The sequence below is a fragment of the Balaenoptera musculus genome, chromosome 5 (genome assembly GCF_009873245.2).
Source record: "Balaenoptera musculus isolate JJ_BM4_2016_0621 chromosome 5, mBalMus1.pri.v3, whole genome shotgun sequence".
Lineage (NCBI taxonomy): Eukaryota > Metazoa > Chordata > Mammalia > Artiodactyla > Balaenopteridae > Balaenoptera > Balaenoptera musculus.
In genome coordinates, this window is record NC_045789.1 from 19,398,502 (window position 1) to 19,416,241 (window position 17,740).

General features: G+C 39.2%; 1 protein-coding gene across 1 annotated transcript in view; it reads right to left on the minus strand.

The window, feature by feature from the left end:
- The window catches only part of LOC118895724 (alcohol dehydrogenase S chain), a 28,196-nt gene extending 10,708 nt beyond the window's left edge, over positions 1 to 17,488 (minus strand). Inside the window, exons 1-3 of the mRNA XM_036853194.1 lie at positions 17,386 to 17,488; positions 6,835 to 6,936; positions 929 to 1,067 (exon numbers count right to left, since the gene is read on the minus strand). Coding sequence (XP_036709089.1) covers positions 929 to 1,067; positions 6,835 to 6,936; positions 17,386 to 17,403 — 259 coding nt within the window. The 5' untranslated portion in view covers positions 17,404 to 17,488. The remainder of the gene's footprint in view (positions 1 to 928; positions 1,068 to 6,834; positions 6,937 to 17,385) is intronic.
- Between the last annotated feature and the right edge of the window lie 252 nt (positions 17,489 to 17,740).

The window sequence follows — 17,740 nt, forward strand, 5'->3', positions numbered from 1 at the left end:
TGTTCACAGGTCAATTAAGTATTAGGTAAGCAGGGAGGTCAAATCTACTGGCTAAAGTGATTTTTTAGAATTAAAAATATTTATTTTTAATCATCTATACTACTTATCCAAAAGACTCAGAAAGATAACATTTAATAGATAAACTTTATATGAGATGATAGCATGGAAATTTTCTGTTTATTCACAGTTTACCTCTAAAAATATTTATCTGTATTAATACACAATAATATTAGGATAAAATAAATATTAAAGAAAAATAGTACTTGGTAACCAGTCACATTTAATCATGGTTAAAGGTAATAAAACAGATATTGTTTATGGCAGGATGCCTTCTGCTAGTTCTCTTTCATTTCCTGCCAACTAGTCTGTTTTGTTCATTCCGTGTTCAGGAAAGAAGGCCATATTGGAAGGGGAAATCAGTGAATGGGCTCCACTTCCCACCTGAGAAGAGATCATGTTGATTCAGTCATGGCCTCACAATCCCCATTGTGTGAAGTCAGCACAGAACAGGTTCCATACACTGATCTAGAGGCTCAGGACACAGACATGTTTTTTCCCTTGTCTCATTTGTAGTTTTCTTTGGACCTGATAGAAGACACTGCTTAGCAACACTAAAATGGGAATTAATTCATTATGAACTCCACCCTGGCAGGCACTGGGTCTTTTTTGATCCTCATGTATTCCTAACATGGTGGCTGACATCTAGTAGGTCCTCAAGAAATACTTGCTGAAGGAGAGAATACAGGAGTGCATGGATGCATACATGCCTGAGACAGGCAGGGAGGGAGGAAAGGACGAGACCTCCAGTCAAGTCCTAGCTCAGCCTTGAGCAAGTTCTTTCATCTCTTATTACTTCAGTGTCATCATCCAGGCTGGATCGTCTTGGAGTCCTGAACCAAAGCACATTCCCCAACTGTGAATTCTGTACCTGGTTTTACTGTAGTCACCCCTTCTCCAATGCTCTCCACAATGCCAGCTGCCTCATGGCCTATGATCGCAGGAAGAGGTGTGAACAAAGATCCATTAATCGCATGGTCGTCTGAGCGACAGACTCCTGTGGCCACCATCTACAGGGTAAAGGGAGGATGATTACATTCAGAAAAGATTATGACCCTCACTCAGATGGACTTAACATACCCAGTTTCCTGAATTTGCGCTAAAGAGTTTTCACGGGTTTTACTGATAATTCCTACTCTTCCCAAATACAGATTCAATTTATACCCAAGATTATTCAGCCTAAAACCCTCCTCTACTTTCCTTTCATGCATTAAACAATTTGGAATAATTGGTGAAATAATTGTTTCTGAAATATTTAAGTCATATAATATACAAGGAGGCCATTGTTTGTATAGAAGTAGGAAATGCAGATTAGCACCAAGAAAATAGTTACTTAAATGCTACCATCTAATGCTAATTGATTTAAAATCTGGATATATATTCCTTTGCACTTATTTTTCTGTATTAACACATAAATTCTTTTTTATTTTACTAGATTTATACTGTATATACTCTTTGGTCTCTTTTTTTTTTTTAATCAGTCAATTTTATACACATCAGTGTATACATGTCAATCCCAATCGCCCAATTCAGCACACCACCATCCCCACCCCACTGCGGTTTTCCCCCCTTGGTGTCCATACGTTTGTTCTCTACATCTGTGTCTCAACTTCTGCCCTGCAAACCGGTTCATCTGTTCCATTTTTCTAGGTTCCACATACATACGTTAATATACGATATTTGTTTTTCTCTTTCTGACTTACTTCACTCTGTATGACAGTCTCTAGATCCAGCCACGTTTCAACAAATGACTCAATTTCGTTCCTTTTTATGGCTGAGTAATATTCCATTGTATATATGTACCACAACTTCTTTATCCATTCGTCTGTTGATGGGCATTTAGGATGCTTCCATGACCTGGCTACTGTAAATAGTGCTGCACTGAACATTGGGGTGCATGTGTCTTTTTGAATTATGGTTTTCTCTGTGTATATGCCCAGTAGTGGGATTGCTGGATCATATGGTAATTCTATTTTTAGTTTTCTAAGGACCCTCCATATTGTTCTCCATAGTGGCTGTATCAATTTACATTCCCACCAACAGTGCAAGAGGGTTCCCTTTTCTCCACACTCTCTTCAGCATTTGTTGTTTGTAGATTTTCTGATGATGCCCATTCTAACTGCTGTGAGGTGATACCTCATTGTAGTTTTGATTTGCATTTCTCTAATAATTAGTGATGTTGAGCATCTTTTCATGTGCTTCTTGGCCATCTGTATGTCTTCTTTGGAGAAATGTCTATTTAGGTCTTCTGCCCATTTTTGGATTGGGTTGTTTGTTTCTTTAATATTGAGCTGAATGAGCTGTTCATATATTTTGGAGATTAATCCTTTGTCCGTTGATTCGTTTGCAAATCTTTTCTCCCATTCTGAGGGTTGCCTTTTCATCTTGTTTATAGTTTCCTTTGCTTTGCAAAAGCTTTGACGTTTCATTAGGTCCCATTTGTTTATTTTTGTTTTTATTTCCATTATTCTAGGAGGTGGATCAAAAAATATCTTGCTGTGATTTATGTCAAAGAGTGTTCTTCCTATGTTTTCCTCTAAGAGTTTTATAGTGTCCGGTCTTACATTTAGGTCTCGAATCCATTTTGAGTTTATTTTTGTGTATGGTGTTAGGGAGTATTCTAATTTCATTCTTTTACATGTAGCTGTCCAGTTTTCCCAGCACCACTTACTGAAGAGACTGTCTTTTCTCCATTGTATATCTTTGCCTACTTTGTCATAGATTAATTGACCATAGGTGCGTGGGTTTATCTCTGGTCTTTCTATCTTGTTCCATTGATCTATGTTTCTGTTTTTGTGCCAGTACCATATTGTCTTGATTACTGTAGCTTTGTAGTATAGTCTGAAGTCAGGGAGTCTGATTCCTCCAGCTCCGTTTTTTTCCCTCAAGACTGCTTTGGCTATTCGGGGTCTTTTGTGTCTCCATACAAATTTTAAGATGATTTGTTCTAGTTCCGTAAAAAATGCCATTGGTAATTTGATAGGGATTGCATTGAATCTGTAGATTGCTTTGGGTAGTATAGTCATTTTCACAGTATTGATTTTTCCAATCCAAGAACATGGTATTTCTCTCTGTCTGTTGGTATCACCTTTAATTTCTTTCATCCGTGTCTTATAGTTTTCTGCATACAGGTCTTTTGTCTCCCTAGGTAGGCTTATTCCTAGGTATTTTATTCTTTTTGTTGCAATGGTAAATGAGAGTGCTTCCATAATTTCTCTTTCAGATTTTTCCTCATTAGTGTATAGGAATGCAAGAGATTTCTGTGCATTAATTTTGTATCCTGCAACTTTACCAAATTCATTGATTAGCTCCAGTAGTTTTCTGGTGGCATCCTTAGGATTCTCTATGTATAGTATCATGTCATCTGCAAACAGTGACAGTTTTACTTCTTCTTTTCCAATTTGTATTCCTTTTATTTCTTTTTCTTCTCTGATTGCTGAGGCTAGGACTTCCAAAACTATGTTGAATAATAGTGGTGAGAGTGGATATCCTTGTCTCGTTCCTGATCTTAGAGGAAATGCTTTCAGTTTTTCACCATTGAGAATGATGTTTGCTGTGGGTTTGTCGTATATGGCCTTTATTATGTTGAGGTAGGTTCCCTGTATGCCCACTTTCTGGAAAGTTTTGATCATAAATGGGTGTTGAATTTTGTCAAAAGCTTTTTCTGCATCTATTGAGATAATCATCTGGTTTTTATTCTTCAATTTGTTAATATGGTGTATCACATTGATTGATTTGCATATCTTGAAGAATCCTTGCATCCCTGGGATATATCCCACTTGATGGTGGTATATGATCCTTTTAATGTGTTGTTGGATTCTGTTTGCTAGTATTTTGTTGAGGATTTTTGCATCTATATTCATCAGTGATATTGGTCTGTAATTTTCTTTTTTTGTAGTATCTTTGTCTGGTTTTGGTATCAGGGTGATGGTGGCCTCATAGAATGAGTTTGGGAGTGTTCCTTCCTCTGCAATTTTTTGTAAGAGTTGAGAATGATGGGTGTTAGCTCTTCTCTAAATGTTTGATAGAATTCACCTGTGAAGCCATCTGGTCCTGGACTTTTGTTTGTTGGAAGATTTTTAATCACAGTTTCAATTTCATTACTTGTGATTGGTCTGTTCATATTTTCTATTGCTTCCTGGTTCAGTCTTGGAAGGTTATACCTTTCTAAGAATTTGTCCATTTCTTCCAGGTTGTCCATTTTATTGTCATGGAGTTGCTTGTAGTAGTTTCTTAGGATGCTTTGTATTTCTGCGGTGTCTGTTGTAACTTCTCCCTTTTCATTTCTAATTTTATTGATTTGAGTCCTCTCCCTCTTTTTCTTGCAGAATCTGGCTAATGGCTTATCAATTCTGTTTATCTTCTCAAAGAACCAGCTTTTAGTTTTATTGATCTTTGTTATTGTTTTCTTTGTTTCTATTTCATTTATTTCTGCTCTGATCTTTATGATTTCTTTCCTTCTGTTAACTTCGGGTTTTGTTTGTTCTTCTTTCTCTAGTTCCTTTAGGTGTAAGGTTAGATTGTTTACTTGAGATTTTTCTTGTTTCTTTAGGTAGGCTTGTATAGCTATAAACTTCCCTCTTAGAACTGCTTTTGCTGCATCCCATAGGTTTGGGATCGTCGTTTTTTCATTGTCATTTGTCTCTAGGTATTTTTTGATTTCCTCTTTGATTTCTTCAGTGATCTCTTGGTTATTTAGTAACGTATTGTTTAGCCTCCATGTGTTTGTGTTTTTTACGGTTTTTTCCCTGTAATTCATTTCTAATCTCATAGCATTGTGGTCAGAAAAGATGCTTGATATGATTTCAATTTTCTTAAATTTACTGAGGCTTGATTTGTGACCCAAGATGTGATCTATCCTAGAGAATGTTCCATGCGCACTTGAGAAGAAAGTGTAATCTGCTGTTTTTGGATGGAATGTCCTATAAATATCAATTAAGTCTATCTGGTCTGTTGTGTCATTTAAAGCTTCTGTTTCCTTATTTATTTTCATTTTGGATGATCTGTCCATTGGTGTAAGTGAGGTGTTAAAGTCCCCCACTATTATTGTGTTACTGTCGATTTCCTCTTTTATAGCTGTTAGCAGTTGCCTTATGTATTGAGGTGCTCCTATGTTGGGTGCATATATATTTATAATTGTTATATCTTCTGCTTGGATTGATCCCTTGATCATTATGTTGTGTCCTTCCTTGTCTCTTGTAACATTCTTTATTTTAAAGTCTATTTTATCTGATATGAGTATAGCTACTCCAGCTTTCTTTTGATTTCCATTTGCATGGAATATCTTTTTCCATCCCCTCACTTTCAGTCTGTATGTGCCCCTAGGTCTGAAGTGGGTCTCTTGTAGACAGCATATATATGGGTCTTGTTTTTGTATCCATTCAGCAAGCCTGTGTCTTTTGGTTGGAGCATTTAATCCATTCACGTTTAAGGTAATTATCGATATGTACGTTCCTATGACCATTTTCTTAATTGTTTTGGGTTTGTTTTTGTAGGTCCTTTTCTTCTCTTGTGTTTCCCACTTAGAGAAGTTCCTTTAGCATTTGTTGTAGAGCTGGTTTGGTGGTGCTGAGTTCTCTTAGCTTTTGCTTGTCTGTAAAGCTTTTGATTTCTCCATCAAATCTAAATGAGATCCTTGCCGGGTAGCGTAATCTTGGTTGTAGGTTCTGCCCTTTCATCACTTTAAGTATATCATGCCACTCCCTTCTGTTGTAGAGTTTCTGCTGAGAAATCAGCTGTTAACCTTATGGGAGTTCCCTTGTATGTTATTTGTCGTTTTTCCCTTGCTGCTTTCAATAATTTTTCTTTGTCTTTAATTTTTGCCAATTTGATTACTATGTGTCTCAGCGTGTTTCTCCTTGGGTTTATCCTGTATGGGACTCTCTGTGCTTCCTGGACTTGGGTGGCTATTTCCTTTCCCATGTTAGGGAAGTTTTCGACTGCAGTCTCTTCAAATATTTTCTCTGGTCCTTTCTCTCTCTCTTCTCCTTCTGGGACCCCTCTAATGCGAATGTTGTTGTGTTTAATGTTGTCCCAGAGGTCTCTTAGGCTGTCTTCATTTCTTTTCATTCTTTTTTCTTTATTCTGTTCTGCAGCAGTGAATTCCACCATTCTGTCTTCCAGGTCACTTATCCGTTCTTCTGCCTCAGTTTTTCTACTATTGATTCCTTCTAGTGTAGTTTTCATTTCAGTTATTGAATTGGTCATCTCTGTTTGTTTGTTCTTTAATTCTTCTAGGTCTTTGTTAAACATTTCTTGCATCTTCTCGATCTTTGCCTCCATTCTTATTCCGAGGTCCTGGATCATCTTCACTATCATTATTCTGAATTCTTTTTCTGGAAGGTTGCCTATCTTGACTTCATTTAGTTGTTTTTCTGGGGTTTTATCTTGTTCCTTCATCTGGTATATAGCCCTCTGCCTTTTCATCTTGTGTATCTTTCTGTGAATGTGGTTTTTCTTCCACAGGCTGCAGGATGTAGTTTTTCTTGCTTCTGCTGTCTGCCCTCTGGTGGTTGAGGCTATCTAAGAGGCTTGATGGGAGGCTCTGGTGGTGGGTAGAGCTGACTGTTGCTGTGGTGGTCAGAGCTCAGTAAAACTCTTTGGTCTCTTTTTAAAAAGTTTAACAATTTATACTTACAACTTTCCTTGGCTATGAATGTAATTCCGCTGTCTGGATAACCACATGAAAAGTGCCTCTTAATGGATTTTGGTAATTTTCATTGTTACTCTCTGAAATTTTTAAACCTAAGATTAAATAGAAATGGAAGAAAGTTTTACCTTAATACGAACTTCATTGGCCTTAGGGGGTGCAACCTCCACCTCCTCAATGGAAAATGGTTTTTTGAGCTCCCATAGCACAGCTGCTTTGCATTTTATTACCTGAAAATTGAACAGAAAGATGATACCAGTTTTTCCCCACCCTTGAAGTCAGGGGTTGTGTCTTTTACCTTTTTATGTGCAACATCTAGCCCCATGTCTGGAACCTAACATTGTTACACAGAAATGAAAACCTTTGATTTGCAAAAAGAATAATAGTACCTCTTTATAAAAATGTGTAAAGCAATACCACAAGGAAAGAGAAACAGAATTAACTATAGTGAGACATTGAGATAAAATGGAATATATTCTTTTATGAAGAAAGAACATCATGCGTTTTTTTTTTTCTCTAAGGATTGTTTATTGCTTCTATTTCCTAATGCGGTCCTGAAATTGGTTGTTTACCCAAAACTATTGGCTCGTATGTGAAGTTCTAAATCACTATCACTTTGCTGACAGATTCAGCGTCTGTTCACATTATACTGATTTCTCCCTTGCTCAGTTCTGCACTTAAGCCAAAATGATCTGACTTTATGATTCCAATTATGGACTTGCCTCCCTGCCTAGGGTTTCTCTCTCTCTATTTGCCTGTTCCTTTGATTTTCTCTCTACACTTGTTCTATGTGCTATTTGTTTGCATCACTTATTTGAAAGTTAGCTTTGGCAGCTCTGTTTTGTTATATAATTTGTGTATAGGGATTTCTTCCAAATTACACTTGAGCCCAAAATTGTAGAGGTTAAAACGCTACACACACACAACACACGCATGTATTTAAAAATGGGACAACTGTGTATTTGACTTTCTAGCTAGCATAGCTTACTTACAGGTGTTCTTACAAATAAAAGTTGAACACATTTTTAGTACTTGGGAATGTAGTATAAGACTTGTGTTCATTTTTGCAAAGCTTGTATAGTTGACAGTGTTTTCTAGAGAGAATTAACATATTGCAAATATGATAAAAATTCAATTGAAATTTATCTGATAATTTTTTTTTAAACATCTTTATTGAAGTATAATTGCCTTACAATAGTGTGTTAGCTTCTGCTTTATAACAAAGTGAATCAGTTATACATATACAATATGTTCCCATTTCTCTTCCCTCTTGCATCTCCCTCCCTCCCACCCTCCCCATCCCACCCCTCTAGGTGGTCACAAAGCACCGAGCTGATCTCCCTGTGCTATGCGGCTGCTTCCCACTAGCTATCTATTTTACATTTGGTAGTGTATATATGTCCATGACACTCTCTTACCCTGTCACATCTCACCCCACCCCCTCCCCATATCCTCAAGTCCATTCTCTAGTAGGTCTGTGTCTTTATTCCCGTCTTGCCACTAGGTTCTTCATGGCCTTTTTTTTTTTTCCTTAGATTCCGTATATATGTGTTAGCATACTGTATTTGTTTTTCTCTTTCTGACTTACTTCACTCTGTATGACAGACTCTAACTCCATCCACCTCATTACAAATACCTCCATTTCATTTCTTTTTATGGCTGAGTAATATTCCATTGTATATATGTGCCACATCTTCTTTATCCATTCATCTGTCGATGGACATTTAGGTTGCTTCCAGGTCCTGGCTATTGTAAATAGAGCTGCAATGAACATTGTGGTACATGACACTTTTTGACCTATGGTTTTCTCAGGGTATATGCCCAGTAGTGGGATTGCTGGGTCGTATGGTAGTTCTATTTGTAGTTTTTTAAGGAACCTCCATACTGTTCTCCATAGTGGCTGTATCAATTTACATTCCCACCAACAGTGCAAGAGTGTTCCCTTTCCTCCACACCCTCTCCAGCATTTATTGTTTCTAGATTTTTTGATGATGGCCATTCTGACTGGTGTGAGATGATATCTCATTGTAGTTTTGATTTGCATTTCTCTAATGATTAATGATGTTGAGCATTCTTTCATGTGTCTGTAGGCCATCTGTATATCTTCTTTGGAGAAATGTCTATTTAGGTCTTCTGCCCATTTTTGGATTGGGTTGTTCGTTTTTTTGTTATTGAGCTGCATGAGCTGCTTGTAAATCTTGGAGATTAATCCTTTGTCAGTTGCTTCATTTGCAAATATTTTCTCCCATTCTGATGGCTGTCTTTTGGTCTTGTTTATGGTTTCCTTTGCTGTGCAAAAGCTTTTAAGTTTCATTAGGTCCCATTTGTTTATTTGTGTTCTTATTTCCATTTCTCTGGGAGCTGGGTCAAAAAGAATCTTGCTGTGATGTATGTCATAGAGTGTTCTGCCTATGTTTTCCTCTAAGAGTTTGATAGTGTCTGGCCTTACACTTAGGTCTTTAATCCATTTGGAGTTTATTTTTGTGCATGGTGTCAGGGAGTGTTCTAATTTCATACTTTTACATGTACCTGTCCAATTTTCCCAGCACCACTTATTGAAGAGGCTGTCTTTTCTCCACTGTATATGCTTGCCTCCTTTATCAAAGATAAGGTGACCATATGTGTGTGGGTTTATCTCTGGGCTTTCTATCCTGTTCCATTGATCTATATTTCTGTTTTTGTGCCAGTACCAAACTGTCTTGATTACTGAAGCTTTGTAGTATAGTCTGAAGTCAGGGAGCCTGATTCCCCCAGCTCCATTTTTCGTTCTCAAGATTGCTTTGGCTATTCGGGGTCTTTTGTGTTTCCATACAAATTGTGAAATTTTTTGTTCTAGTTCTGTGAAAAATGCCAGTGGTAGTTTGATAGGGATTGCATTGAATCTGTAGATTGCTTTGGGTGGTAGAGTCATTTTCACAATGTTGATTCTTCCAATCCAGGAACATGGTATATCTCTCCATTTATTTGTATCATCTTTAATTTCTTTCATCAGTGTCTTATAATTTTCTGCATACAGGTCTTTTGTCTCCTTAGGTAGGTTTATTCCTAGATATCTTATTCTTTTTGTTGCAGTGGTAAACGGGAGTGTTTTCTTAATTTCACTTTCAGATTTTTCGTCATTAGTGTATAGAAATGCAAGCGATTTCTGTGCATTAATTTTGTATCCTGCTACTTTACCAAATTCATTGATTAGCTCTAGGAGTTTTCTGGTAGCATCTTTAGGATTCTCTATGTATAGTATCATGTCATCTGCAAATAGTGACAGCTTTACTTCTTCTTTTCCGATTTGGATTCCTTTTATTTCTTTGTCTTCTCTGATTGCTGTGGCTAACACTTCCAAAACTATGTTGAATAATAGTGGTGAGAGTGGGCAACCTTGTCTTGTTCCTGATCTTAGTGGAAATGGTTTCAGTTTTTCACCATTGAGGACAATGTTGGCTGTGGGTTTGTCATATATGGCCTTTATTATGTTGAGGAAAGTTCCCTCTATGCCTACTTTCTGCAGGGCTTTTATCATAAATGGGTGTTGAATTTTGTCGAAAGCTTTCTCTGCATCTATTGAGATGATCATATGGTTTTTCTCCTTCAATTTGTTAATATGGTGTATCACATTGATTGATTTGCGTATATTGAAGAATCCTTGCATTCCTGGGATAAACCCCACTTGATCATGGTGTATGATCCTTTTAATGTGCTGTTGGATTCTGTTTGCGAGTATTTTGTTGAGGATTTTTGCATCTATGTTCATCAGTGATATTGGCCTGTAGTTTTCTTTCTTTGTGACATCTTTGTCTGGTTTTGGTATCAGGGTGATGGTGGCCTCGTAGAATGAGTTTGGGAGTGTTCCTCCCTCTGCAATATTTTGGAAGAGTTTGAGAAGGATAGGTGTTAGCTCTTCTCTAAATGTTTGATAGAATTCACCTGTGAAGCCATCTGGTCCTGGGCTTTTGTTTGTTGGAAGGTTTTTAATCACAGTTTCAATTTCAGTGCTTGTGATTGGTCTGTTCATATTTTCTATTTCTTCCTGGTTCAGTCTCGGCAGTTTGTGCATTTCTAAGAATCTGTCCATTTCTTCCAGAGTGTCCGTTTTATTGGCATAGAGTTGCTTGTAGTAATCTCTCATGATCTTTTGTATTTCTGCAGTGTCAGTGATTACTTCTCCTTTTTCATTTCTAATTCTATTGATCTGAGTCTTCTCCCTTTTTCTCTTGATGAGTCTGGCTAATGGTTTATCAATTTTGTTTATCTTCTCAAAGAACCAGCTTTTAGTTTCATTGATTTTTGCTATTGTTTCCTTCATTTCTTTTTCATTTATTTCTGACCTGATCTTTATAATTTCTTTCCTTCTGCTGGCTTTGGGGTTTTTTTGTTCTTCTCTCTCTAATTGCTTTAGGTGCAAGGTTAGGTTGTTTATGCGAGATGTTTCCTGTTTCTTGAGGTAGGCTTGTATTGCTATAAACTTCCCTCTTAGCACTGCTTTTGCTGCGTCCCATAGGTTTTGGGTCGTCGTATCTCCATTGTCATTTATTTCTAGGTATTTTTTGATTTCCCCTTTGATTTCTTCAGTAATCACTTCATTATTAAGTAATGTATTGTGTAGCCTCCATGTGTTTGTATTTTTTACAGATCTTTTCCTGTAATTGATATCTAGTCTCATAGCGTTGTGGTCGGAAAAGATACTTGATACGATTTCAATTTTCTTAAATTTACCAAGGCTTGATTTGTGACCCAAGATACGATCTATCTTGGAGAGTGTTCCATGAGCACTTGAGAAAAATGTGTATTCTGTTGTTTTTGGGTGGAATGTCCTATAAATATCAATTAAGTCCATCTTGTTTAATGTATCATTTAAAGCTTGTGTTTCCTTATTTATTTTCATTTTGGATGATCTGTCCATTGGTGAAAGTGGGGTGTTAAAGTCCCCTACTATGATTGTGTTGCTGTCGATTTCCCCTTTTATGGCTGTTAGTACTTGCCTTATGTATTGAGGTGCTCCTATGTTGGGTGCATAAATATTTACAATTGTTATACCTTCCTCTTGGATCGATCCCTTGATCATTATATAGTGTCCTTCTTTGTCTCTTGTAATAGTCTTTATTTTAAAGTCTATTTTGTCTGATATGAGAATTGCTACTCCAGCTTTCTTTTGATTTCCATTTGCATGGAATATCTTTTTCCATCCCCTCACTTTCAGTCTGTATGTGTCTCTAGGTCTGAAGTGGGTCTCTTGTAGACAGCATATATATGGGTCTTGTTTTTGTATCCATTCAGCCAGCCTGTGTCTTTTGGTGGGAGCATTTAATCCATTTACATTCAAGGTAATTATCGATATGTATGTTCCTATTCCCATTTTCTTAAATGTTTTGGGTTTGTTATTGTAGTTGTTTTCCTTCTCTTGTGTTTCTTGCCTAGAGAAGTTCCTTTAGCATTTGTTGTAAAGCTGGTTTGGTAGTGCTGAACTCTCTCAGCTTTTGCTTGTCTGTAAAGGTTTTAATTTCTCCATCAAATTTGAATGAGATCCTTGCTTGGTAGAGTAATCTTGGTTGTAGGTTCTTCTCCTTCATCACTTTAAGTATATCCTGCCACTCCCTTCTGGCTTGCAGAGTTTCTGCTGAAAGATCAGATGTTAACCTTATGGGGATTCCCTTGTGTGTTATTTGTTTTTTTTCCCTTGCTGCCTTTAATATGTTTTCCTTATATTTAATTTTTGACAGTTTGATTAATATGTGTCTTGGCGTGTTTCTCCTTGGGTTTATCCTGTATGGGACTCTCTGTGCTTCCAGGACTTGATTAACTATTTCCTTTCCCATATTAGGGAAGTTTTCAACTATAATCTCTTCAAATATTTTCTCAGTCCCTTTCTTTTTCTCTTCTTCTTCTGGGACCCCTATAATTCGAATGTTGGTGCGTTTAATGTTGTCCCAGAGGTCTCTGAGACTGTCCTCAGTTCTTTTCATTCTTTTTTCTTTATCCTGCTCTGCAATAGTTATTTCCACCATTTTATCTTCCAGGTCACTTATCCTTTCTTCTGCCTCAGTTATTCTGCTATTGATCCCATCTAGAGTATTTTTAATTTCATTTATTGTGTTTTTCATCATTGCTTGATTCCTCTTTAGTTCTTCTACGTCCTTGTTAAATGTTTCTTGCATTTTGTCTATTCTATTTCCAAGATTTTGGATCATCCTTACTATCATTATTCTGAATTCTTTTTCAGGTAGACTACCTATTTCCTCTTCATTTGTTAAGTCTAGTGTGTTTTGACCCTGCTCCTTCATCTGCTGTGTGTTTTTCTGTCGTCTCATTTTGCTTATCTTACTGTGTTTGGGGTCTCCTTATCACAGGTTGCAGGTTTGTAGTTCCCGTTGTTTTTGGTATCTGTCCCCAGTGGCTAAGGTTGGTTCAGTGGGTTGTGTAGGCTTCCTGGTGGAGGGAACTAGTGCCTGAGCTCTGGTGGATGAGGCTGGATCTTGTCTTTCTGGTGGGCACGTACACGTCTGGTGGTGTATTTTGGGGTGTCTGTGGCCTTATTATGATTTTAGGCAGCCTCTCTGCTAATGGATGGGACTGTGTTCCTGTCTTGCTAGTTGTTTGGCATAGGGTGTTCAGCACTGTAGCTTGCTGGTCATTGAGTGATGCTGGGTCTTGATGCTGAGATGGAGATCTCTGAGAGATTTTTGCCGTTTGGTATTACGTGGAGCTGGGAGGTCTTTTGTGGACCAGTGTCCTGAAGTTGGCTCTCCCACCTCCGAGGTACGGCCCTGATGCCTGGCTGAAGCACCAAGTGCCTTTCATCCACACGGCTCAGAGTAAAAGGGAGAAAAAATAGAAAGAAAGAAAGGAAGGAAGGAAGGAAGGAAGGAAGGAAGGAAGGAAGGAAGGAAGGAAGGAAGGAAGGAAGGAAGGAAAGGAAGGAAGGAAGGAAGGAAGGAAGGAAGGAAGGAAGGAAGGAAGGAAGGAAGGAAGGAAGGAAGAAAGAAAGAAAGAAAGAAGCTATAATATAGTGAAGTAAAATAAAGCTATTATAAAGCAAAGCTATACAGACAAAATCTCCCCCAGAAGCATATGCATATACACTCACAAAAAAAAAAAAAGGAAAAGGGGAAAAATTAATATATCCTGCTCCCAAAGTCCACCTCCTGAATTTGGGATGATTCGTTGTCTATTCAGGTATTCAACAGATGCAGGCACATCAAGTTGTTTGTGGAGTTTTAATCCGCTTCTTCTGAGGCTGCTGGGAGAGATTTCCCCTCCTCTTCTCTGTTCGCACAGCTCCTGGGGATCAGCTTTGGATTTGGACCCGCCTCTGCGTGTAGGTCGCCTGAGGGCGTCTGTTCCCCGCCCAGACAGGACGGGGTTAAAGGAGCAGCTGCTTCGGGGGTTCTGGCTCACCCAGGCCGCGGGGAGGGAGGGGTACAGAGGAGGCGGGGCGAGCCTGCGGCGTCAGAGGCCGGCGTGACGTTGCAGCAGCCTGAGGCGCGCAGTGCGTTCTCCCGGGGATGTTGTCCCGGGATCACGGGACGCTGGCAGTGGCGGGCTGCACGGGCTCCCGGGAGGGCGGTGTGGAGAGTGACCTGTGCTCGCACACAGGCTTTCTGGAGGCGGCAGCAGCAGCCCCAGCGTCTCACGCCCGTCTCTGGGGTCCGCGCTGATGGCCGCGGCTCGCGCCAGTCTCTGGAGTTCGTTTCGGCGGCGCTCTGAATCCCCTCTCCCTGCCCGCCGCGAAACAAAGAGGCAAGAAAAAGTCTCTTGCCTCTTCGGCAGCTGCAGACTTTTTCCCGGTCTCCCTCCCAGCCAGCTGTGGTGCGCCAACCCCTTCAGGCTGTGTTCACGCCGCCAACCCCAGTCCTCTCCCCGCGATCCCACCGAAGCCCGAGCCTCCGCTCCCAGCCCCGCCCGCCCCGGCGGGGGAGCAGACAAGCCTCTCGGGTTGGTGAGCGCTACTCGGCGCCGAGCCTCTGTGCGGGAGTCTCTCCGTTTTTCCCTCTGCGCCCCTGTTGCTATGGGATCCGCGCTGTTAGCCGCGGCTCGCGCCCGTCTCTGAAGTTCGTTTAGGCGGCGCTCTGAATCCCCTCTCCTCGCGCACCAGGAAACAGGGAAGAAAAAGTCTCTTGCCTCTTCGGCAGCTGCAGACTTTTTCCCCAGACTCCCTCCCGGCTAGCTGTGGTGCACTAACCCCTTCAGGCTGTGTTCACGCCGCCAACCCCAGTCCTCTCCCTGCGACCGAAGCCCGAGCCTCAGCTCCCAGCCCCGCCCGCCCCGGCGGCTGAGCAGACAAGCCTCTCGGGCTGGTGAGTGCTGGTCAGCGCCGAGCCTCCGTGCGGGAAGTGCGGGAATCTCTCCGCTTTGCCCTCCGCACCCCTGTGGCTGCGCTCTCCTCCGTGGCTCCGAAGCTTCCCCCCTCTGCCACCCGCAGTCTCTGCCCGCGAAGGGGCTCCTAGTGCATGGAAATCTTTCCTCCTTCACAGCTCCCTCCCACTGGTGCAGGTGCCGTCCCTATTCTTTTGTCTCTGTTATTTCTTTTTTCTTTTGCCCTACCCAAGTACCGGGGGAGTTTCTTGCCTTTTGGGAGGTCTGACGTCTTCTGCCAGCGTTCAGTGGGTGTTCTGTAGGAGCAGTTCCACGTGTAGATGTATTTCTACTGTATCTGTGGGAAGGAAGGTGATCTCCGCGTCTTACTCTTCCGCCATCTTCTCTCCTCCCCCCTATCTGATAATTTATTTTCATTATTTGTATGCGAAATCCTTCTACTTTGCAAAGTGTTTGTCATGGTCATTTCCACAATAAATATAAGAGTACTTGGAAATAATACACTAATGGTAGATAGGTGTTGATTATTGGGTGCCAATGATGTAGCAGGCACAAGTGGCTGTGCTGGGTGAGTTATTGATACATGTTTGACTTTTAAACTTCACAGGGCAGTATTATTGAATTATTAGTTTTATTTTACAGATGAAAAGATTGAGGCTCAACTGAGTTAGTAATTGACTAAGCACTTTTCCCAGAATCACAAAGCTGGGTGTCCAAAGAATTAACATCATTTTATCTTTTCACTACTTGATGGTAGTAAAAGATTAACAAAAGATTAGAGGTTAGATAGCAATAACAACAGTAATAGCAGTGACTAATATTTATTAAATTATTTCTATGTGCCAGGCACTATTTTCAATGCTTTCCAGTATGAAAAAATTTAATATGAATTTATTAAATTCTCACAACCACCTTATGAAAGTAGGTATTATTATTGTTGCCATTTAGCATTTGAAGAACATACAGTGCAGGAAGGGTAAACATAAATGAAGTGTTATCATATAGCTAAAATTTATTGATGTTGCACCTGAGGAGTGAGGATTGATTGCCTATAATTTATAATTATCATTAATACATTTGGTTTACCCTTTTGATCTCTGTGAACTCTTTCAAGCTGAGTTTTGGAAAATTTAATTTTTCTTTTTCTTTACTATTGTTCATTTGAAATGTAATATGCCACTGTAAATGCTAATCAGTAATGGATGAAAATAAAGTTAGAATAAGAAAACTGACAATTGGTTACCCATACGATTTCCAACCAATCTCATTGATATAGGCCTTCTGTGTGTCACACACACAAAATGTGTGTAGAAACCTCAGAATCTTTCAGTTGAGTCATTATAGCAAGATATTGTATTGTGCAATCAACTCTTAACACAGCAAACCTACTGGAAACAGTTACACAGGCTTTTGCTGTGAAGAAGTTAAACAACATGAATTGATTGTACTGAATAACCACATGTATTTCTCTGCAACTGTAAGCACATTGAACAAATAAACATGAATCTATGGAAGACTTAGAACCAAATATCTCTGTTCCCAGTGCTAATAAGTGGTTCAAACTGTATCAGTATTAACTTTGTTTTTTTTAAATCACATTGACTTTTACATGAAGAAGATGTCGATCTATAGCAGTGGTCCCCAACATTTTGGCACCAGGGACTGGTTTCGCGGAAGAAAATTTTTCCACGGACCGGGGGGTGGGGGAAGGGGGATGGTTTAGGGGGTAATTCAAGCGATGGGGAGCAGCAGATGAAGCTTCACTCGCTGGCCTGCCTTTCACCTCCTGCTGTGAGGCCAGGTTTCTAAGCAGCCCAGGGGTTGGGTACAACTGTTCTATAGGATTTCTATGGAAATTTCCTGAATTGTGCCATAATAGGACCCTTTTAAATCATAATTTGCATGTTGATGTTGGTTTGTTTAGTCTTGATGGTTCTAATGCTTTGAGATCAATAAAAGTTTTGTCACACTTAACTTTACTGTATTCATAAAAAGAATATGATTATAAAGAATAACATTCATATTATGGTATCTTAACATAAAGATAACTTCTTGATAAAAACATTTCATTTCTAACTTTAGATTTGAAAATTACTCATGATTGGACGTACTACTTCACATTTATTTAATATATGAAATATAGACTGTAGTAGGTATAATGCTATACATTTTGTTAAAGATATTTAGGTATTGCCCATCTCAGTTGTAGTTTAATATACCTTGTATATTGAAGCATATATTCTATGTTGTATTTCAGTGTATATTATTTCTAATTTTTATGTGAATTTTAAGTTATTCATTAAATACTGTATCTCTTTGTGTATTATACTAATTAGAATATAATTCCAAAAGTAAAAGAAAAATTGCCTTACTTTTCCTGCTGTACTCATGTTTCTGCTTTCTCTGCAGGCCAGGAGATGTGAATTCTTACAGACTCTTCCCTGCTTAAGTATGTACAACAGATATATTGCACAGATTATTGTTTGCTTGGATAATGCCCAATTCTACACATGTGATCCGGGATCTTTAAGTCCCGCCCATAAGCTTATCTTTGACCAAGTCAAATCAGGAAGAACAGGGCACTCAAACACTGACTGTTTGCAATATGCTGATTTCAGATAACAAATTGATTTCGTCAGGTTAAATATTTCCCTAGATATATCTTTTTCTTGGATTACGTATTTCTCCTCTCTCAGTCCCACACAGGATGTTCAGAGTTCTGTTTTC